General features: G+C 41.8%; 1 protein-coding gene across 3 annotated transcripts; it reads right to left on the reverse strand.

The window, feature by feature from the left end:
* Positions 1-1,436: 1,436 nt before the first annotated feature.
* LOC310946419 (transforming acidic coiled-coil-containing protein 1-like) lies at positions 1,437-22,289 on the reverse strand. 3 transcript variants are annotated; one of them, XM_083912875.1, is made up of 13 exons: positions 22,070-22,289; positions 13,130-13,221; positions 8,753-9,146; positions 6,752-6,797; positions 6,560-6,641; positions 5,665-5,711; positions 4,622-4,756; positions 4,417-4,493; positions 4,239-4,282; positions 3,901-4,061; positions 3,500-3,606; positions 3,283-3,403; positions 1,437-3,109 (listed from the first exon to the last, which is right to left on the reverse strand). In XM_083912875.1, the coding sequence occupies exons 1-13, from the start codon at positions 22,132-22,134 to the stop codon at positions 3,041-3,043; spliced, it is 1,440 nt and encodes a 479-aa protein (XP_083769001.1). In that variant the 5' UTR covers positions 22,135-22,289; the 3' UTR covers positions 1,437-3,040. The 3 variants fall into 3 exon arrangements, with proteins under 3 accessions (XP_083769001.1, XP_083769000.1, XP_083768999.1); XM_083912874.1 differs by lacking the exon at positions 22,070-22,289 and adding an exon at positions 15,045-15,481 and having other exon boundaries at positions 4,622-4,753; XM_083912873.1 differs by lacking the exon at positions 22,070-22,289 and adding an exon at positions 15,045-15,481.
* Between the last annotated feature and the right edge of the window lie 2,301 nt (positions 22,290-24,590).

A 24,590-nucleotide genomic window follows, 5' to 3' on the forward strand; every position in this document is an offset into this window, starting at 1 on the left:
CACTTTCTACAATATGGGGCCTTTAAAGCTGACTTTAAAAGCTCTTGGCCAATGGAGGCAGCAAGAGCACTATTTTAAGTTTTAGCCTATTGACTTCCGTAAACTGCTACCTCATGCAAGCAGTTAGTTGACAGAGTCATGCCGACTCGTAGCAAGGCTTTTGCAATGAGTTATTGAACAAAATCATACTTCTGTTGCGTGTTTTCCTGGGTGTGTGTTTGTTTGTGTACTCACTGGGTCCTGTGATGGTGGAGCAGGCGTCAGCATACTGAGGGCAGGAGGCGGAGCCCTGACGGTTGCAGTCGTCCTCGTTGGACGCCACGCATGTGTGACATTTGAGGGCGTGGCCTTTGCAGACAGAACAGGAGAGAACACCTAACATGAAACTAAGAATGCATGTTCACAGCCGGGTGTAAGCATGCAGACACACAAGTTCTTATTAATAGTCCATTCACTCCAGTATGCATCCACACATACACACAATCAAAGCTGCTTTGTCACAAGAAGAACCTGTTAACTGTAGATATTTCCACGACATTTACATCATTCGAGCGCTGCTGGTTTAAACCAACGACAGACTTGTATGAAAAATGCTCCAAGTTGTGCAGATCTGAAGCTAAAACTGTGTAAATTAACATTCCTCAACCAGGTTCTTCTGTGGATCCTGTCTCACAATGCTTCTGTAACCTTTCAGCAATTAGTCTAATCAATCTTAGCCAATGGACTAAATCCTTCTGCTGAAACCCCAAAATCCAGTGTTGGTGTCAGTGATGTACAAACTTACTGTAACAGGCCAGAGAGAAGAGCAACAGCAGGGACAGAGCAGTCTTCATGGCAAGCGACTGATGGTGGATGTGTCTTCCAGAGTCCAGAGAAAGAGTGGATTAGCTGAGAGGACTCTCTGATGGAGGGGACACCGGGGGTTACGGTGGAGGTGGTTTAGGCACAGGAAGGTGTCTGAGGGCATTAAAGTCTTATCTTTGTAATCTCCATCTATGCTGCACAGCCAGCAGCCTGTGGTAATGGACTTAACCGAGCAAGCTTTAATAGGGAGACACCAGTTCAAGTGGTATGAACAGAAATTTGAGGCCATTTGTTTGAGTATTGATTCTGCAACACTGTTTTTGTAAAGACCAACATTCTTCAAAGTGTGGATGTAGAATGAAGCTGAAGCTGCACAAAATAAACCTCAAGGTCACGGTTCACTCACGTCACCGCCTCAGCTGGGATGAGTAAGAGTGTGTTTGCTTGTGTGTTTGTTGGGAAGTCTGTGAGATGTAAACACTGTGCATCACTCCCTAAAGCTGAGGTCATGACACACATACTGCCTCTGCCTTGAGTCTGCAGTAAGGGTAATCATGAACAACTGCAAAAACACATACAAAACAAGAACAACGTGTAGTAAAACTAATATTTATGTTTATTCAGGCAATGTGCGCACACTTGTGCTTTTAGTCCTCAAGTGTGCAATCTTCATTTCTAATTAACAAATACAAACAATAGTGAACGAAAGGGGCTAAAGTGACGAAACAATATTTTGAAAGGCAAAGACAAACCAGCTGAGTAACGAGAGGTGACGTGACATCAATATGGCACAAATATAAACAGTGGTACATCAATCAGTGGCTTTGTGCCATAAATGGATTTACACGGTGGTAAAGAGTCCAGGTATCAGACATGAAAACATTTTAAATAGTGACTGACTGATACATGTGAAAGCCCAAAAAATGAATTTCAGTTCTGTTGTCTTTGAACAAATATTGCCAATTGACAATTTTCTTTTGCATATTTTATATTGTGTCATACCAAGGCCAATAGTAGTTGGTGTTAAGCCTTCAACAAATCAATGTTGCAGAGACGTTTGGCTTATTTTGTTCCATCAAAAAAGCTTTTTTCGTCTTTTCACTGATACCCAGTTAGTCACAGCCTGTTCAGTCATTACTACGCAACCAGTTTTACTGGCGTGCTGAGAAAACAAAATGCATTCTGAAAAAACAATGGTCATGAAATAATCATGCAAAGAAATAGATTTATCTACTGAATAACTTGGTGGAGTGCTGTAACTACAGGCATGAGAGCTCAAAATCCTAATCACACATAAGCAACAGACAAAAACCTCTAACAAAGCTGTCAAAGACTTAAGTTTCCTTCATGGTACGAGGTCACTATGTTTAGTGTTTTCTGCTTAGTTGACATACAGTGGTGTTCATTTAGCTTCTCACTCTTTACGCTTCAGGAAAAAGTTTCCTCTTTCCTGACTTTGTGGATCAGACAAGAGAAAAGGAAAGTCTTTGATTGTCAGGTTATTAATTATACTTCTCTGTGACTGATAAACAACAGCTACTTGAATTGTCCAGAATCCAGGTAAAGCAAATGCTGTGAATTATTTACAGCTTTAGTTTCACTGACATGTGGTCCAGAATCGTTCTGGTTTCTGTGTCTCTCCTGAACAAACCAAGGCCTCTGAGGACAACTGTATTTCCTCAAATAATCCTAAATCCTTTCCTCCAGTACTTGTGCAGCCTGACTTTGACCCTGACTTCATTCTGCCACCCACACAATGACCCTGAGCTATGCTCTTTCAGAGCAAAATCCTTGTTTATAGAAAATATACATTTCATGGATTGTTGCTTTAATATAAAACAATCCTTGTCAAAGCCCATGATATGCCTTTTGCCTAAATGTATGCCTGCATGATGTCATGCTGTCAGGAGGAGTTCCTGGGAGTTTAGCAATTAAGCTGCTGGGAATTTAAGTTGAGTCACAAGCAGGTTCTGCTCGCTGCCATGATGGACGAGAGCTCCAGATGGCATCATAATGGGCAAAAACGCAAACAACACAACGTGACTAAAACTGTACATATAACAGAGTCCCAACTAGAACAATTATTAGCATGTACAGAACCTTATTAATTCAGGTAACAAGTTGTACAATTGCAGTATAGTACAGGCAGTTACTTTAGACAACGGTAAATAAGCAGTCTCTGTGATGCAGGGCTGACAGGGTATGAGAGCTGCTGCCAGGCTGGGGACTGTGTCTCTCAGTCTACTTTTCCCATTTTGGCAATCAGCTCATCACAGATCTTGGTGAGTTCCTCCATCTCTTGATTCTATGACAGGAAAACAAAAGGATGAATACGTACATGTAATACATCTCTTTATTTGCTAAATTATAGCACAAAAATACAATGGAAACAGAAGGTAAATATGTTGTGCCATGTATTATTGCATGATGAAAGATTCACCCAAAATTAGCATGCAGGAAGATGAGGATGCCCATTACCTTCTGCTGCAGAGCTTGTTCCAGAGATTCGTTCTTCATCTGCTCCTTCCTCAAACTGGCGTTCAGTGCCATGTTCTCTGAGCTTGCCTTTGCACGCACCTGTGCAATATCCTCATTGGCCCTGAGAGATACGGGGAATAATTACAACGAACAAAGTATATAGCTTGATATAAATGACTTGATAGGAAAATTAGACTTCCTTTCAAGCTCTACGTACTTGTCTAGTTTCTCCTCAGCATGGAGCTTAAGTGTCTGGTATCTCTGCTCCTCTTGCTTGACTCTGGCCAGATACTCCTGTGCGCACTTCTTCAGCACCTCCTCATTCTGTGCGAGGAAACAAAAAAACAAGCAGTGTTATTGCTGCTCTAAACCAGCTGCAGGGTAAAGATTTGAGGCTTTAAAAAACTCATTCATTGAGTTGAGGGCCAGGTTCATGTAGTGACCTTCAATGTAAACCTCTGCTGCTCTTACCCTAGGCCACCATTGCACCTCCCAACCTTATTCCGACCTTAAACCTCTCACAGCCCTCTCATTTGTGTTACTATCAGCTGATTGCCTCAGAACCTGAAACCGACACTTTCCCTGAGCAGATAATGAACTTCTCCCATGACCGCTCACTTTCTTAAAGCCGTCCAGGGTGCTCTTCATAGTTTCATAACGGCGAAACACGTCAGAAAGAGATCGCTCCACGGAGTTCAGGTCTGCCAGCGCGGCTTCCTTCTCCATTGTCACAACGTGCAAAGCCTTCTGGGAATTCTGCTTGCTGCGCTGCTCGTCCTCTGAGAGGAGCGAAGAAGAGGGTATTACTGATGAGTGCTAAATAGCTTTGTTCTTGTAATCAGTCTGATAACAGCATGAACGATTGCATTTACCACATAAACAGGGATGCAATTAAAACATCACAGAAACAAGTGAAATAAATGGCTACATGAAAATCAGAAGTCTGTTCTACTCACCGATCATCTGAGCGATTGTCTTCTCATATTCTGCAACAATCTTCCTGTAATAAGACAAAATCGATGGTGAGCCTGATTTAACCTTATGACACATTATGCAGAATGTTTCAGTCCATCAAACCCTCAGAGTCAGTCAGTGATGGCCGAGTAAACAGCACGCAGCAACAGGTTTTCTAACCTCATCTCACTGACTTCTTGTTTGGTGTCCTCATACTTTTTCTTCCAGTCATTAGCTTCCAGCTCTTTAGTGATGATCTGAAAAAGAGACGTTTACCGTGGGCAGAACTGTGCATTCAAAGAAAACACTTACACGATCCATTTAGGGGAAAACAAACGCACTGGTGACACATGTCATGTTGGACGAGTGTGATAAAAGTGTGTACCTCCTCTCTAATGAGGGTGAGAACGGCCTGTTTTTCCGCCTCACTGATGCAGATGGAATCCAGGACCTGACTTCCTGTTTTCTGCATTTCACTTCCCTCCGACTTGTTCTTCAGCTTGCACGGGTCCTCAAACTTCTGAAGTTGGAAGGAAATCAGTTTTTATTGTACACCAAGACGTTTAATTGGGGGGGAAGTCCACTTAAACTTTTCAAGAATTTAGAAGAATCCTCATCATTGGTTTGTTATTTAATATTGTGTCTTCTAATATTTTTCTTTCATAAGTAAAGAATAAAAAGTATTTCTTTCAGGGAAACCCATAACAAATGTTGTGATGCTACTAACAATAGGTTGTATCACCAATTAGTTACAATAGACCAATAAGTGAGAGAAATAAACAAAGGAACGTTTATTTCTTTAATAAATTGCGTATTATGACTCTCTCATAATTTTTCCTCCATTCTCTCGTAGTCATTATTTAACCCTCTTGCCTTTCGGTCGAAGTTCTTATATCCCTCTTCTTTTCCTCTCTCCACGCTCATTCCGTCCTTCCCTGGATTATGACAGTCATACTCTAATCCCCTGAATGATAATCTAAATCCATCGGTCACCTGAGTACATGAGCATACACTGGCAGACACTGAGTACCTCCTGCTGTGGCCATCATGTCAGATGGATGATCATACTGCAGCTTTAGATACAAAGCAATAACGCGGGTGGCTATAAACAAAAAAATAGGCAGACTATTGCATCTTTAAGTCACCATTTCACATCAGAAGAATGAATATACAAAGAGCTGAACACAATGTGCCAATGTAACCATTACAGTGACAAGTGAAATGCCATGTTAGGACATGTCTGAAGTGGGGCTTTTTTTCTTCAACTGATGGTGACAGTTTAGTTTAACTAATAAAAAAGTGCTTCACCCCCACCTAGTGGTCACTGGTGGCATCACCTTGCAGTTGCTTTTATGACTTCACGTGCATGAGACTAAACAGCTGTGATGATAAATAGATTGTATTGTGTCAGTTGTGATGTTTACTTACCACTGAGCAGCAGTCCGAGTCCTCAGGTTTTGATGACACATGGCAGTCTTGAACAGGAAGAAAGTGATACACATGTTCAAATTAGAGTCAGAGAGGCTGCGGCCTATCATGAAATATGGTTCATCATCACATTTCTCCCATTGCATTCCTCATATTAAAACAAATCACCATTACGACCAGATGTGCTCAAATGCACTGCCGAAAAAAAACAATTTAGTATGAAGTTTAATTTCCTTGCCCATGTTTTCATGCCTTGTATTATCTATATTATTATCTTTTTAATGTGTAGTTATAAGTTTTACTGAAGCCTTGCTTTAAAATACACCACTGGCAGTTCAATAGCAGCTCAGTATGCTATTGAGAATTGCCTGTCTTTGGGCAAAGCCGTAAAAATAGTAAATGTTCACAATAAACACAAACCATCATGCCTTTAGAAACAATAAAACCCCAGGCTACTGCATGTGACGCGCTGTTATGCAACATCTGTAACAGTGCGGCCCGCTCGGATGAGTCCAGTCAGTAACTACTGCTCTGTCACGTGAAGCCTGAAGGCACCTGTGTGATCACGCATTCTGAATGTTGTATCGCACCAAAACTACAAAGCAAACCAACCGTACACTGTTGCTCTGAACACACACAGTCACAACTTTCAATGCACAATGATGTGTAAAGTTAATGATCAATGTTGTGTTTGTCTTCAACAGTAAGGCAAATATGACCTTCTCGCTGTGTGGTATTGATCAAGCGAAGCTAAAGAATGCTGTCTAAACTTTACCATCCAGTTATCTGATCTCTGTACACGAGTCCCTCGCTGAAAACTGAGCTAATCTATCAGCGACAGCGTACACTGTGACTTGGTGGCACAAGATTAAAATCAATCTTCACTGATTCTCACCGCTTTGGTCCTTGTCCGGTTTGACAACGGCACTGCTTGCCAACTTCTCCTCGTCTGTGGCGTGACCTCCATGATGGTCATCCTTTAATAGCAGCAAATATAAATCAACCAGACTGACCGTATGAAACTTTTCTGATGCCACTACTACTACACGATGTACAGATGAGCAGCAGACACATTATCCGTTCTCACCTGTCCGCTGAAGTCCTTTTGCATCGGCTTCACTTTACAGGAGTTCCTGAAGAATGAAGGTCAATAACAACATCAGTGTCAACACTAACTAGATCATAAAACTGCGTGTGCACATGTGGGCAGGTGTGAAGATGACAAGAGGAAGCAGGAGTGACGGAAAGCCTTGCAGCCAGACCTCATTGCTCTGCTCTGTGTGTGCACTACGTTCACAGGCTCTGCTCAAAGTGCTGAATTAGGTAGAAGAAAAAGCAGATTAATGAAAGAGAGTGTTTCCAGACCAAATTAAGAACAAGAGCAATTGCTCAGAGCATTAGAGGGAATTACGGGCTTTCCACTAACACTCTTCTCTGCTTTCTAAATCTCCTCCTACTTTTTATTTTCACCTTCCTTCTGTGATTGAAGGAAAATGTGGGTCAGGTGGATGACACAGCAGCCTGTGGAGTAAGTCTGGACCTGGACTTGTATTAAGAACAGTGAGGACTGAGGTTACAAACACACACACACACACACACACACACACACACACACACACACACACACACACACACACACACACACACACACACACACACACACACACACACACACACACACACACACACACACACACACACACACACACACACACACACACACACACACACACACACACACACACACACACACACACACACACACACACACACACACACACACACACACACACACACACACACACACACACACACACACACACACACACACACACACACACACACACACACACACACACACACACACACACACACACACACACGTCTGCACACACAGTTATATAGTACTTACAACAGAACACAGAGGAAATGGGCTTGCTCAGCAGTCCTGATGCCACACAGAGAGGAGAGAAAAAGAATGACAGGTTTGGAAGGAAAAGGAAGGAAAGACACAAGAGAGGACGGGAAAGGGGTGAGGTTAAACACAAGAGGAGTGCAGGGTTATTATAGTTTAGTAAAAAAAAAAACAAGACTAAAAGCAGAGAGGGGAGAGTGTTTGGTTAAACTGGAAATTAAAATAAAAGAAATATTGAAAGTAGACTGATATTCAAATCTTCCAAAACTCCTCAACCAACTTAATTAATATGATAAAAGATACATTTATGATAAAAACATAGTATTTAAGGTTGTCCTTTAATATTTTTATATTGACAAGAGATTCATGAACAGATAATGAAATTATTTGGACTAGAAGTTGATTGCTCTTTTGTTACATTACTGTCCGGGCAAAATGCCGGACAAACTTACTGCTCAGGATGAATATTTAAAATACTTTTGGCTACCAAGTAAGAAAGCAACCACATGGAAATGACTGCAAGCAAACCTTCCAACAAAGCATATATGGAGTGCAATTGTCAATCAAATAAACTGTATATAGAAATTGACTTTTATTTTAACATGGACAATATGTAAATTATGGAAGAATTGTCCAAAAATAAATAAATTGCCATAGAATATTATCTTAATCTTTGTGCACAAAACTGAACATGCCAACCTGAGATAATAATAAAATAATATACTATAATAGGGATGTGAGTCATGACTCTTTATCAGGTACAGAGAAACACCACAAGAGGGCATTGTTTCATACTTTAACTTCTCTTTACCAAGATTATTTTCTGTCAGCAAACACAAAATAGTTGTTTAAAAAAACCCATCCAGTGATGAAAACTGAGAAACTGCTGGGCAATAAAAAACACACAAACTATAATAACACTGATGAGGAAATGGATGGATGTGCAGGAGAGAAACAACAGCTGACAGAACGTTTGAAGACACACAACAGGCCACCACAGTTGGTTGAAATGGGAACACTTCGGTCACTTCAGGTTGTGCACAATAGAGAGCATTCACTGATGTTCCCTACGGCCATAAAAGAGAGAGCGCTGTTTGTTCAGCCTTATTAGTTCAGTTTCAGCCACTGATTGATGACTGAAGAGGCCTTTGTGTGCGTTTGGGTTTTACTCACGTGATAATTGTGCCGTTGGTCTCACAGGCCAGTTTGGTTGTTTGCGTGTTGGAGTTCATGTTGCCATTGGGATCCATGAAAACGTCATGACTGGGTATCAAGTTTGAGTCCGGACTGGAGTCGGACGCCTCCGGAGCCTCATCGTCCACCTCCGAAGGATCGGGTTTGTTTAGCGGGGAGAGGACGGACAGCGATGGGGGCCTGAGGGCTTGAGGCTGGGGCAGAGGGCTGGATGGGGACAGGCTGAGGGTCAGATTGAGATTCTGGTCCAAACCAAAGCTGCAGTCGTTAGCTAAGGTGCCGGTGAGGTTGTTCAGGGAATCAACCTTCTGCGACGGGCTGACATCCTGGTTAGAGCTCTTGTCCAGAAAGTGGTTTGAGACATCAGAAAGAACTGTGAAAAGGAAAGGAAAGTAGTAAAGTAAGTTAGTAAATTTAGCTTCCCAAAGAACGTCACAAAGGGCTTCCCAATCAAAAATTAGACACTAGATGTGCAGAGTAAAAAGAGACTTAAAAGGATGAAAAGAAGTGCATACTGTTTTAAAGGCACAGATTGATTGAAGTCATTGTGATGCGTTGCTTTGTTTACAAATCTTTCCATAGACCTCTGAGATTTTGTGCGTCTTGTCTGACTGTTTTGGAATATTTTCATCCGACCAAATCTGCAGTAAACACTCCACCTCCGCATCACACCAACGTGAACCTTTCGCCGCCATTGTTTTAAATGTCTGCGCATGGTCCGTCCTTTTTTCTATGTACGAACAGGCGCACATAAAATGACGTCAGAACCGCCATAGGCCTCGTGTACAAGCACAAGCTTGCACACGTGCGCACGCTCGTGCTCGTACATGTGCAAACGTGCTTTACAAAAGCCCACCTCTCCCAAACGGGCCTCTCCCAAACGGTTGCACTCACACTGGTCAAACGAACTAGACTTTAGCCGCGTAACGTGCTTGGGCACGGTACGGATAGACAGTGTGAGTACGCCCTTAGAGGACAATTTGTAAACGATCCAGGGATGTTTTGTTAAGACAGGTAAAGAGGGAGTTACAGTAATTGAGACGGGAGGAAGAAAATCCCATCATGAGACACAATAGCCCTGAGTTTTGCAATGCTTTTCAGAAGGAAAAATCCAGAACAAATGAAACACTTAACATTTTGGTAAGGAGTCAGTGCCTGGCCCATAGTAGTCTGGCTAACTTGATGTAGACTGTTGGAATAACGACTGGAATTGGCCACCTATTTCAGCCGCCATTCTCCTCCCCTTCCGCTTTCTCTGCTGTCTATTTTGCAAGGGCAACGTCGCTGCATCATGGGCTTAGTGTCGCCCAGGACAACTGTGACTGATTCAAAGAAATACAAACAAGCCAGAACGGTCTTTCCTCTATCCCTGAATGTTAACTCAGGCGTTTTCTCCAGCAATGACACAGCAGGTCTGGCAATGCGATACTAGGTCCATAGTGACAAGTTTCGGATGGAAAGTTTAACGGTAAAGAGCTGCCTGCTACGGCTTAATACAATTCTATGGGAGTGGTAAAAGTGAACCGAACGGTTAAGTTGGGTGCCGAGCAGCTAAAACATGAGCTAAAAGTTACTTTAAAGCTCTGTAAACGAGAAGCATAATTGAACATTATCTGCGTAGCGGTGATGGAAGATTGAAATGACTTCATTTATGGCCAAAGGGAAGTTTCTATCAGAAAAACAGAATAAGACCCAGGGTATTTCACTCAATCATTACATAATTAAACCTGTCTAAGACCTGGCACAAAAAAACATTTCTAGTCTTTATGTTTAGGTCATATCCCCATGAAAAAACTGAGGGGGGTTAATTTTTTTGTACCAGTCTAGTTTTTATTTTATTGGAGGTTAAAGTTTATGAATAAATAGGGGCACCGCCTCGCCTCGGAGGCATACATCAGCCAGATGGACGTATCTCCCTCCCCCAAACGCCACATCAATGCCTTTTTTGGTAAGATTTTGTCAAAGACTGACAAGATGGCGACTCCCATAGGCAAGTACAATTGGATCACGTTGAGAGAGCGGACCTCGACGGAGAGGCTGCGTCCATTTTTTATATAGTCTAGGATATTTACCAACAGCAAAGAAACTCTAGAAGGAGAAACACTGCAGTTCTGAACCAGAGAAGAGCAGATCCTAATCCCTCCTGAAACATCTCTCTTCCACAACAGTAAAACATCCCCCATCCTGTGGCTGCTTTATGATTTTATCTGACATTCAGGGATTTAAACTGGATATTAAGGCCTCTCCTACTCTTGTCAGAACAACCAAAATGGCTGCTGGCTTCCTCTCAGAGCGCTTCACATCCTGTGTACTGTCCTCACACATCCCGTTAACAGCGAGCCAACGACCACAGCAGCAGGCCGGTCTCTGTTGAGTCACACTGCTGCTGAAACACAGGACTCTCTGTTACCGAAAAATACACCCCCTGACACTGTAAAACTCAACCTAGCTCCACGGTATAATAAAACTGAAGTAACTCTCCTGTATTTCTTCTCAACTTGCTGTCAACATGAATGAAGGCATTGTGATTTCACCTTTGGGTGGGTATCAGCTTCTCACATAGTTTGTCATGACTGAAGGCTAATGTGTGACATATTGCATCATACATTCAATTAATACAAGTTTATGTAAGCTTCTGCTCAAAATCTGGGTACTTTCAGACACACACACAAACACACACACCCTTCAGAAGAAAGGGAACAGATGTAGAGGAACCACACCCAGTCATGCAGACTACACAGCACCAAGTGGCCTAGCAACAAAGACAACATCGGGCTTTATTTCAGTTTCACAACTCTACTAAAAGAGGAAAAGGAGATAGAGAAGGAAGTGAGAGAGAAACAGATTGTATACACACATTGTACACAAAGCTGTCTAAGGTTTCAGCTATGTCCCAGTCCAACAGCACATACAGCTTGATTGTGGCCTGTGGTTGCTCCCATCAACAGAAATTCCCCCTTGAGCCGTTATCTCCTCATTATAGTCAACCAGAATATTGGGTTCTCCACACAGTCGATCTTTTATTTATAAAACTAACCCAGATTTTGTTCAGAGCATGTGACTGTTTTAGCATGAAAAGGAGACTGTTATTGTCTGCAAACTAGACTCAATGATAAACACATTAATATCTTTTTTTTTTATCCAGCACAGCGTCTCATATGTTGTCGTCAGATCGGTCTAATTTCAACTACCTGAGCTATCCAAATCATGCAGACCAAGTTTATCCTGATACATGAACAATGTATGTTAAAATCACTCACTTTAATAAAACTGATAGAGGTGGAGAAACAACACAAACAGTTTGAAAACATCATTGATATAATAGCATTCATTTTAGCACAGACAAAGCACGCCAGATGATGTATTATCATGGTAATGTGTGGTACTCGTGTTTATGTGGGTGAAAGCATGGCAGTGGGAGGGGGCTGTGGATAGGACAGCAGTGGGCTCCTCTGGCAGCTTCAAACAGGCCGGCGAATTCATCTACTACCTATTTATCTGCCAATTTACTCTGTGCACCAACAGGGTTTTTACATTTTCTTTCATTTACATTTGTTAAACAAAGGCAGGCAGGTTGACACTGTGGGTGAACAACATAAACAAAGAGTGACATTTAACACAAAGGAACGTTGCACATAACGCAGGTTCCACTTCATTCTAAAGATTGTATTGTAATTAATATGCTTTTGGAATTAAAGTATCAGCTACTGCAAAATACCTAACCTTAACCTTAATCTTAAACTGGTCAACTAAAACGGTCTGCATGATCAGGGGCTTGATCCATGAAGGGAGTTTACCAAAGAAACCCGGTTTGTTTTGATTAATCTGACTCATTTACAGTCAGCTCAGTTTCTATGGCGACTGATGCTGGGAAAGCTTTATGAAGCTGAATCAAGCAAAGAGGATTCAGACTCACCGGAAAAAACCTTGCTTATTTTTTATAAACCCGCTTTAGGGACAGGACCCAGGTATGACTGAAGCTCAGCAGAACGACACAAAGATAATTCATATTGACTATGGACAAAAAAGTATTGATTTCGAGTACTAAAAATTTAAAAGGTAAACATTACACAGCAGACATTTTCAAAAGTACTTTGCCTAAAGAAAATACAGTCACTTTGTTGAATTATATAGTGTAGGAATTAACTGATCAGAGATCAAGTAAAAAATGTAAATTTTCATGACCATAGTAGATATTCTGGCTACACACACAATTCAGTTGGAACTTGGTACCAACAAAGGTATTAATACTTAATACTGAGCCCTGCCTGGAAATATCCAATGTCATCATTCAGGTGTGATAGAGTTTAATCGCTGTAAGAGTGGTGGGTCAGCCAAACAGCTGTGCCATCTCACCTGTGTGGTTGGAGTTGTCCAGTTGGCTCAGTAGCTTCACAACACCTGGGGACTCAGCCTCTGGGGTCTCAAAGGTCCCCTCTGAGTCTGAACTGTGGAGAGAAAGAGAATGAAAGACCGTAAACAACAGAAACAAAAGACAAGAGAGAGATAGAAACTCACAAAGAGGCGGCAGGAGAGAGGTCAGAGCTACATCTGAGTGTTATCTGGAATGGACAAATATAATCCATTAAAGAAAATGAACATTTCTTGTGAAGTGACTTAGAGCATGTGATAATGATCAAATCACATTGTCTGGTTTAAAGCTATAAGAACAACAGTCTACTGTTGAGAGCAATGAAGCACTGGAAAAGTTGACCAGTTTAAATAACTACATTTAAATGCTAAAAACAGCTACGCAAATATAACAATGAAAGCTCTGTTTGTGTGTGGCAGTGTGCAATTATTTCTAAAAAACAAAAACAAATAAGCATTGGCTTTCTAATATCAATCTTCTGTTTTTCTTAAAGGGACATAAAAAGAACATAATTCAGAGTTCAAAGCAGCTCGAAATAAACAAGCTGCTTTTATTTTAAAGGAAATCAGAGGAAGGGGGAGGAGAGGAAGTGGAGTCCTACAAGGCCACCTGCATCCTTTGCTCCTCAACAAGGACCAGATTCTCACACACACACGCACACACACACACACACACACGTACGCACACGTGCACACACACACTCTCTTTTGGTCTGCTGTGTCAGCTGCCTAGACACCCAGCCCAAATTTATTTTCAAGCTGTGGAGAGACAAAAAGGAAGGGAGAGACGGAGAGTGAGAGTCTATGTGGTTGTACACACGTGTGTGTGTGTGTGTGTGTGTGTGTGTGTGTGTGTGTGTGTGTGTGTGTGTCCTACCCGTTCCAAGCCACTTTAACACACATCAAAACGTCCGCACTCTAATGAAAAACAGCATGAGAAGGAACAAAGCTCTCAGTGCCAATACCCAACCACACTCCATCTCTGATACCAGGACATACAAACACATTCACACACTCTGGAGCCAGAGCTAATCCTAATATACATACCCACCCACCCCCAACCCTGCGCTTACACACACACAGACACAGACACACACAATCATGTCCCAGTGATGGCCCTGCAATCTTGGATGGTTACTTAGAAACTAGAAATGGACAGAAAAAGAATCAAAAGCTTTGGAAACTGTGGCTTTTTCCCCCCTTCCCCCAACTTTCAGCAACTGCTCCCCAACTGCCAAACCACACACACACACACACACACACACACACACACACACACACACACACACACACACACACACACACACACACACACACACACACACACACACACACACACACACACACACACACACACACACACACACACACACACACACACACACACACACACACACACACACACACACACACACACACACACACACACACACACACACACACACACACACACACACACACACACGGTGCCTCATAAAGAAACAGGATGGTGAAGACAAAGCAGGGACTCACTAAACAGTAGTTTGAGTGTCTGTATTTTGACCAAAAATCTGTTTTTAGCCAATGACACAATGAAAGAAAGAATCTGTGATTATTCCACCACATGAGTCGGTTTGTGTGTGTGTGTGTGTGTGTGTGTGTGTGTGTGTGTGTTGCTCTACTTGTGTGTATACTGTACATTGACCACCTGTCAGTATGACTCAGGGGATCTGCAGTCATCACACAAACACACAATCAATCTAGTGCTGTTTAACTGAAGCAAACACAGAGAAACACGCTTTCCTTTCCAGATATTCTCTGATTTCAACTGTTCTTCAACAGACCCAAATATAAACCATCTCTCTCTCGCACGCATGCACACACAAACAAACACACAAACAATGTGGCCTAGCCCTCTTACGTGTCCTCTCTGCCATCCTTGGATCTGGGCTGCCCCTCATCCTCCGCACCCCCAGTCACTGCTGACCATGTCCATTTGGCCCACTGAACCGGAGACAACCAGGACATCCCTGCACCACGATGAGTCTTAAACCTGCTGCCACCTCCAAAATTGAATAATAAACCTCCTCTTCGTTTGTCACGTTTGGATCTCTTAGGATTGTCGCCCGCTGTCAATCGGATTCACTGATCTTCCACAGTCCTGTCTACTTAAAAAAGGAAATAGTTAAAAAAGGCGCAGTCAACTGTCTTCTTGCCTGTCTCCCTCCTGATGTCAGCTCTTGTTTTCTATGTGGCTTGCTCACTTCCTCCTTTTGCTTAGCCGCTCAGCGTTCCCATCATGCTCTTCTGTGTTGTTGACGCCTGTGAGAATGAAACATGTCTCAGGCTGCTGCTGTTTCTGTTGCTGCTTTGCTCTCCACAGCACTGACTCACAGTGCATATAACTGGAGCATCATTAGTCACTCCTCTCTCTGCTCCCCTCCCCTCTCTGTCTGGGTGGACGATCAGCTGGTTAACAGACATCGGCTCGCTCTGCTCCTGCGTGTTTTCAAACTCGCTCTCAGGAGCCTCCCCCCTCTCCCCGATTCTTTCAGGGTTTGCCAATTGTGAAGGAAGAGAGGGGGGGAGAGGAGAAGCAATGCTTCCTGTTTTTAAGAGGCAAAAAAGGGTCTGGTTACTCTGGGACAGACAGACTACCAGACGTTTGTGTCTTTAAGAAAGAGAGATGAAAAGAGACGAGGGGAGGAAAGGGGCTGACAATACATTTTAGGGGGTGCAAGGAGATGAGTTTGTTTGGGATATAAAGCTCATAGCGTATTCTGAACCCATAACATTTATAATTTCCTACCTTTCTGAAATTTTAAAGCCAATCCCCCTTGAAATTACACCCTCCCTTATTCCCTCCTATCCTTTACTATCTGAATGGGGTCCTTTACTATCTGAATTGCTGGCATGTTTGGGGCGGCCCACAATGAGTTTGAAAGGTAATTTGTGTTTTTAGTAGTTTGTTTACTTTGAAAATCCCAGCAGACACATGGATAACTGTGATTGTGACACAAAGAGTATTTATACCTATATTCCCTGAATGAATTAAAGGGAAACACAGCTGCAGAGTTGTAAAGATATCTTTATAAGGGCTAAGAATCTAACTTGTTTAAATACTATAAACCACACAAACAGATCAAATCCGAAACTGGAAATGCAGCTGTTAATTCTAATATGTGTGACCAAACCCACAGAGGAGCTATTGTTCACTGAAAACATCCAGGCCAGACAGCTAACAAATCAATACAGCAAACCTAGATTCAACAGTAATGGTACAGCTACCCATCAGACTGACAGAAAAGTCATTTGGATGAAAGCTGCATGCCCACACATACACTTTCACCCACACACACACATGTGCCTCTGAGACTGTTCATGGGTGGCTTATATAACTCCACTAAGTCAGGGCTTTCACATTAAATATCACACATCTAGGACAGATGAGTCTATGAAAAAACACGGACCATGACTAAATGAAATAAGGGGAGGAGGGTTCATCCACTGTGAAAAAGGTGAGCAGGGAAAGAAAAAGGAAGCAGCAGAGATGCTTTTCTTGCGCTTATAGGTTCCTTTCATGCTGTTTACTGCTTGCATGTGGAAAAGAAAGGCATGAAGCGCTACCATCGATGAGCTGGTCCACAGAGATGGACGGGCTGGGAGATAGAAGAGAACATACACGAACACACTCAAAAATAACGTCACACACTGGTGAACACAGAGAAAGAGTCTCTGTTCAATCTGTGATAGTTGGACTGAAAAATTGAGCAAATTAGAGGCATGACAGATGGAAAGCAGCATTAATTAAAAATGAGGAGCAAGAGGCGGAGTGATAACAAAGATGAGAATATAGAAAGTGAATTTTTTCGGGCAGGGCTGGAATCTGAAATGCTCTTTCATTTACATTCCTGACCCTGCCTCCTTTCCCTCCTTTGTTTCCTTATCTGTCACTCAGTACAGCTAAGAGAACAAACCTGTCCATCTTGTAGCCGACATGGTCTGCCGAAAGCTAACAAACCTCCTATAGAAGTTAGAGACATCCTTTGTTTACTCTGTTAGACCTTGAGGTGGTAAACTCTCATCTGGACATACATTGGGCACAGAAAACACGTCTTTATACAGACAGAGACACATGCAGTAGTGGACAGAGTGGGAATATCCCTGACTCTCTCCCTGGCAGGGACATAAACCACAGACAGAGTAGGAAAACAGAGAGAGGGAGAAGAATCAGCTCTTATGTAATACCTTGAAACCACAAATAGCTCACAGTGAAACAGTGGCAAACCCACACATACAGAACGCCCATATGCGATCTGGAGCTGCCATCTTAGCACAAAGTAACGGGCGTATTATACACCACCACACACACGAAACCTCGGCTATTATGTGTGTTTGCCGTCAGTTAATCCAGCAAGAATGCACACCCTTAATCATCATCTGCATTTTGACTGATAGCGGCATGTGCGGTTATGAGCTAAGAATAAATCAGCAATGATAAACATGTCTGTGAGCCACAACAGTGGTGATGTGATACTGGATGAGATAAATGTGCACACCGAGAAGGAATTAGAGAAGCTTCTCATCTATCCCACACTGTTTAGCTCTCAATCCTCTGTATGATGACAGAAGGTCACCGATGTGACATTTAGTATAGCACCACCACCAGGTCGAAAAATTAATGGGTAGATTTACATCAAATTACATGTGATTATTTTAAGACATGATAGTGAATCCTGAGTTTTTCCTCCAGCGCCATCATCAGGAAAACTTGTATAGGGCTGGAAGATATGGCCACAATCTTCTAAGTCATTTCATATCTCAATAATGATATTTATCACAATCATAGACTGTATAAAAAATGGATGTAGCATCTCCGTCGGGGTCTGTTCTCTCAACTTGATCCAATTGTACTCGCCTATGGGAGTCGCCATCTTGTCAGACTTTGACTCTGCCTCATTTCCTCTAATCAAAAAAGGGCATTGATGTGATGTTGGGGGGAGGGGGAGATGTCCATTTGGTTGACGTATAACTCCGAGGAGAAGTGAGGGCCAGCGACAAGCTGTCACTCAAGAGGCCACGCCCCTAGTTATTCATAAACTTTAACCTTCAATGAAATAAAAATGTAAAGGCCTTAAATAGTTTTAACTATGCTGTGAAAACGCCCTGTTAAACATGGGGGTCAATGAGAAATTGCTCTAATATGAAACCTGCCCCTAGTGGCCACTGGATGAACTGCAATTTTGCACTTCCTCATTGGATCAACCAGGAAGTCGCTATGGTTGGGGCTTGATCACAATATAGCAGGTTTTCTGGTTATTTCATAAATAAATAGCCTATTTTGTAGACTCCTCCTGTGTGAATTAAATACCTGACGATTAGCTTTAATAACTAACTCAAATAATAATATTTGAGTTAGTACATGCTTACTGTCAATGTATCATGATATATGATTTTATCACGATACGATTCCATTGAAAGATGATAAATGATCATATTGAATTATCACCCAGCCCTACTTTTACACTAAATTAATTGCATTTGTTTGGAACAATCAATCCCCCGGAAGGACGAGCCATTTCTCTAACACCATCCTAAAAACGAATTTCACATTTTTATACCCAGTTCTCTCAGAGTAACAGAGTCGTCAGCGTGTTGTCTGTCAACATTTTCATATTGCGGCCTGTAATTGCAGCTTTCATTCTTTTAATTTTAGACTTGGGCACTAACTCTGTCTCAATTACAAGTTGCATTCAAAGAAATATAGAAAGCACTGACTGTCTTTCTTAAAGTATTTCTTTACAGCACACACGTCAAACAGAAAACTTGCAATGCCATAAACATGTCGGTAGGTCCATCAGTATTTACACTATAAGTGCTCCTTGTCGTGTCTAAACTCAAACATCTCTAAAGTTAGCATTACTATCCCAGTTACACAGGTTTTTCTAGATTTTGTAAAAAACAACAACCAAAAAAAACCCAAGTCTCTTCCAAAACTGAGACCAATACACACATCAGTCTAGATCGTAATTCTCCAGGGATAGTTGGTTGTGTGGAATATCTTTTTGAGCTTTGAAAGCATCAATATGAACTACACTTTCAAAATAAAAACTCTATATCATCATTTATAAAAGTGAAAGAAGCATCACTGGATGAATATAAACTCTATCAATAAAATACTTGATAGTTTTGCATATTACATGAAGGTACTACTTCAAACCGTGTTCTTCTCCAGCAGACAAAGATACACTAAGTTACACTTCTGTTTCAACAGAAATAAGCACTTGATATATTTATAATAAAAGGAAGCTGTGGATAATGTTCCACCACATGCTCTGCTGCAACTACAACAACAGTCCGCCATGTATAAATCTGTGGCCATATGCACATGTGACTGTAAGTATATGTGGGGATACTAGCACGGGCATGAATATATGTGAATGACTATATGTCAATATGGCAGCTTGAGGATATGATGATATATATTGTCTGATTATGTTTGGACAGTGCTTTAGGTTCTGATTCTTACTCGTGTTAATTTTGCACCAAGGTTCTTAATAAAATGAGAAAATACTTTACTTCGCAGGAATATATAAAAAATGGGCTATACCAAGTGGTTATTTCATAGAGACTATGTATTTATTGGATTACCAGAAAACATGCTATATTGTTACTTATTTCTTTATTAACCTGCCCTCCAACAGTATTGCCTTTATCAGTAAGTTATTAATGTTAAACATGAACATAAGGTACAGCATCTAATCTTACCAGAATAATATTGCTGGGTCATGTTTGTTTGTTCTGTGATATGGCTCCATCTAGTGTCATTATTGGACTCACTCAGTTTCCTCGCATAAATGAAGGACACAGCTGTCTCACAGAGATAAAATATGAAGAGTCCAAATCAACAACTCTTTTTACATCTATGCATTTTTTATGGAAAACACCCAATAAGCTGCAATCAGAGCAGAAAACTGAGCTGGAGCACTCATCGTGCCACAGTGCGCTAGATTATCTTAACTGATAGAGGCATAATAAAACAAAAGAGGAGAACGACTGAGGGAACAAGGGAGAAAGAGAGGACAGGTTTATCAAAGAGGAGTAATGTACAGACACCAACTGAGCTATTGTTCCTGACGAGCAATAACAGCACACAATTCCCAGACAATAGTGCATGTACATTGTACACACATGCACGCACACAGCAGGGAGATAACACACCCCCTACTGTCTTTCTTTATAATGTTTCCATTCATTTTCGTTGCCTGTTAAATCCTTTTTAAACAAGATTTACTTTCCCTCTAACATGTCATATAGCTAAATTAATTAGTTTTCATTGCCATGTATTGTAATCTATCTACATTATCTATAACACCTTTGTGCAAGTGTGGGTTTACAGGCATTAAATTCCACATTATTCAGCAGTGAGAATCACTTTCATTCTGGCAGGCCTAGTCAGCAAAGACTCATACATAATTAAAATGTACATCTTCACATTTTGTGCCTCGTGTGTTCACGTGTCTCTCTGAAGATTAGCAAAGTTTTTCAGCCTACACTGGCCTGAATTCATACCACTGCAACAACAAATTAGCTCCAAATGGAGGTCAGCCTCCTCCCAAATGAGGGACTGTCTGGATGTTAAGGGTTTTTTGGAGAACAGGAAGACCGCTGTACATCCAAGACTGCTCCAGTTAGGACATAAAATGGATGATTAAGTGAACTAAAATTAGACCAGAAGCTGTAAACTGAGATCCCACGGCACTGGTTGGCTTCCCAGTTTTCCCACGGGGAGGACACCAACCCCAACCCCAGCCCCCACCTACACTAACACAAACACAGCAGAAGACTACGGTATGCTTATGTGATCAGAGCGATTGTTGAATAAAAAAAACAAACACCAAATAACAATGAGCATTGCCTTAACATGGCTTTGTCACTCGCTGTGTTTCCCTGCCATCTCCAAAACAACATCTGCTTCAGTACATGGCGGCGCTGCTTCTCATATTAACAACCGCTGTTCTCCATGACTTGAATCACAACGTAAACACAGTGACATCTCAGAAAAGCCTGGCCCAATACGCCTGTGAGAGAAAGTGTTACGCTACAAGGGGCTTACAGAGGCTTTTAACATAAAGCATCCCTGGGATCAGCTGGGAGGACAAAGTGAAAGGACTCACTCTGTGTTACAAAAGGATTAGAGAAAAAAAAAGAAGAGGGAGCAAAAATGCTTTAAGCTGACGAACGCCTCAGCAGCAGTATCTTGATTCCCGTTCCCTTCATTATGACACGACGAAAGACTCCAGTTCAAACATCACACAGTACTTTAAAGATGTCAAACACTGCGTGAACAGGAAGCTGTGCCACACCTGTTATAACAGAATGAACTGTACCTCTTGTTTGATTAAGATACCACTTATGAATTTGGGCCACAGCTGCATAATTATTAAGCGACAGCAGCATTATGTCCTCTACAAAAGCTGCTGCTAAAATGTTAAAACCAAGGACACTTGTGTTTGGCTTAGACACTGCCGTAATTTCAGGAGCATGATGTTCATTATTGTATTTGCCTCCCTGCTAATATCAACAGCTGTACCACTCTGTCTCTCCCATCGTTTCACTTAGATTTGAATAACAAAGTAGCCTTCAAAATAGCACGACAGGAGAGGCAGAGCAGTCTGATGGACTACAGAAGCATCGAGTTCAAACACAGCGGACAACACAATCTCAAGTACCAAAGGGCTTAATTGATCCGATGATGTTCTTGGTCAAGCACTCTGCCTGTGCAAGTTCCCTTTTCTCATCAACAAGAACTTGCACACACACACACACACACACACACACACGCACACGCACACGCACACGCACACGCACACGCACACGCACTCACACACACACGCACACGCACGCACGCACGCATATATACAAACAATAAGCGTCTCATCTTACATGCTGCTCTTCTTCCGAGGAGAGCTGACGGAGCCCTTCCTGTGCTGGCTGAGGGAGCCCCCCATGACAGTTGTGTTTGTTTCAGGTTGGTCACAGATGCTCCGTACGTCCTTTTTTTTCTCCTCCAAAAGGTTTCACCTCTGGCTCTCCTCCACACAGCCTGGCTCAACGTCAGAGCCGCACAAAGCACTCCAATCTCATTACTGGCTGACTTGTTATCTTCTAACCAACCAGCCTCTCCTTGCTTCGTCCTTTCTCTTTCACTGTCTCTGTTGAAGCTGTACAGTAGAGGAGCACTACTCATCACGCATGAATAACTAAGAGTCCCGCCTTCTCGCTCCGCTTCTCCTCACCCTTCAAAATATCTCTCTCACTCTCTCTCTCACACACACACACCCACAGCAGAGATTATGCCTTGTCAGGCAGGCAGTGCATAACCTTTACAAGAAGAAGGACAGAGAGACGGTGTGTGAGAGAGATGGGGGGTTGATTTAAGTCCAAAGAGTAGGAGGGGGTAGATGGAGAGTGTGTGTCAGTGTGTCATGGGGGTATTTGGCAGGGGTGAAGGCATTGTTCAAACCTAAAAGAGTGTCTTATATTGTTAGTCAGCTGAATAGCAGATCTGAGATCCAGGGGGAGGGATGGAAGAGTTGGCGGCAGAAAACACAGCCCCACTTGTTGTGCCACATTCCCACTATACCTGCTGTGAGTCCATAGCATTTCCCTTTAGTTTTAGCATGACAACTACACACACACACACACACACACACACACACACACACACACACACACACACACACACACACACACACACACACACACACACACACACACACACACACACACACACACACACACACACACACACACACACACACACACACACACACACACACACACACACACATTGTCAGAGCTAAGCTTGTTTGCATGCATGCATTTCCTAAGATAATCACTGACCTCTTATCCTGAAAAACAAAACATTTACACACTTCAAAATCAGGTCAAACAATGCAAAAAGGGCTCCATCTATAGGGAGCAACTGTGACTATAAACATGTGAAAAGCTACTGTAGTAAGATAGTGTTTAACCAACAGAGTAAGAGAAAGTATAAGTGTCAATACAGCAGAGTAGGGAATGATTAAAAACAATTCCTCCTGATGCAAGCGAGATTCCTGTTAGTCTCTTAGGATAAAATGAAAATGGCTAAACCCCCTGTGAGCAGTGGTGGGTCAGGCAGCAGTGGAGAGGCTTTAGTGCATAACTTCCTCCCACTGAGATGAATCACATGAGGCTCACTATGGAGGTCCTAACTTCTGTATGACCTTTATTCAGTTGCATTCACAAACAGCGCACAAAAGCACATTTAGCATAACTAAGTACCCTGACTGAGTGACAGTGTGAATGTGTAACTTTTTTTAGTCAGAAATGCTACAACCTCTGGTGAAGACTCTCACCATTTGCTCGCTTCACTTGTTAGCGCCATGAATTACGAAAAGAATAATATATGAATATTAAATGAAGTTTATAATGTAGCAAATAGCGCTGACACACGATAAAAATCAACAACTGCAAGGGTCCCAACTTACTTCATGTTTGTTGTCCAAGGTTGCTAGTCATTCAACCGCTGCCAGTGATGCTGTTGTCCACACGACTGCGCATGCTCAAGTGACTTCCCATAGTAACGAGGTGGAGGGTGTACGTTTGAGAACTGGATTTACCGTTGATCATAAATGTAAAGACTTGACGTTATTATGAGGAAATGTGGCGTTTTTTAATTAAAAACAGGCTAATCTTTTTTTTTAAATAATAATTTATCCATTTTTTAAATCTATAAATTAGAGTTTAGCAATAAAAAATACTATTTTTGTTTCCCTGAAGGAAGTTAAGGAATATAGACCTTTTCAAATAAATTCCATTGCTAGGCAACAGCCTTGTTCCTTGTTAACGTCCTGTCAGCTAATGTCATTCACATTCACTGCAACAGGAAATAAACTAGGACACATTTAGATTGTTTGTTTGCATCTTTGAAAAGGTCTATACAAGACTATTTAACATAAATAACAAAAATGAAGACACCTTCGTCCATATATATGTGCGTGTGTTTTATAAAATATTTCTGTGTGATATACCCCTGGGTCTTTAGATGCTGTTCTGACCTTTTCAAAGTTGTAAACGTAAACATTCAAAATGTGTCCTACTTTATTTCCTGTTGCCGTGTATGTCAATGACATCAGCTGAAAGGAAGTTAATAAGGACCAAGGCTGTTGCCTAGCAATGGACTACTACTACTATCCTCTGGATCTGGATAACTACTGAACTAGTTTAGTGTTGTTCTTCCTGTTAAACACCCCTGTCCATTTGTGTATGATATAGAATTATTTTTTTTTTACAAATTATCCAGTTTAACTTAGGGGTTCAATGATCTCCTATGTCAACATGAAAGGTTGAATTTTATGTTTTTTTTCAACCTGAGGAAGCATGCTTCAGCGAAATCAAAAGGACACCAGCCACTTGTAAT

The sequence above is a fragment of the Echiichthys vipera genome (assembly GCF_963691815.1).
Source record: "Echiichthys vipera genome assembly, chromosome: 4".
Taxonomy (NCBI): Eukaryota; Metazoa; Chordata; class Actinopteri; order Perciformes; family Trachinidae; genus Echiichthys; species Echiichthys vipera.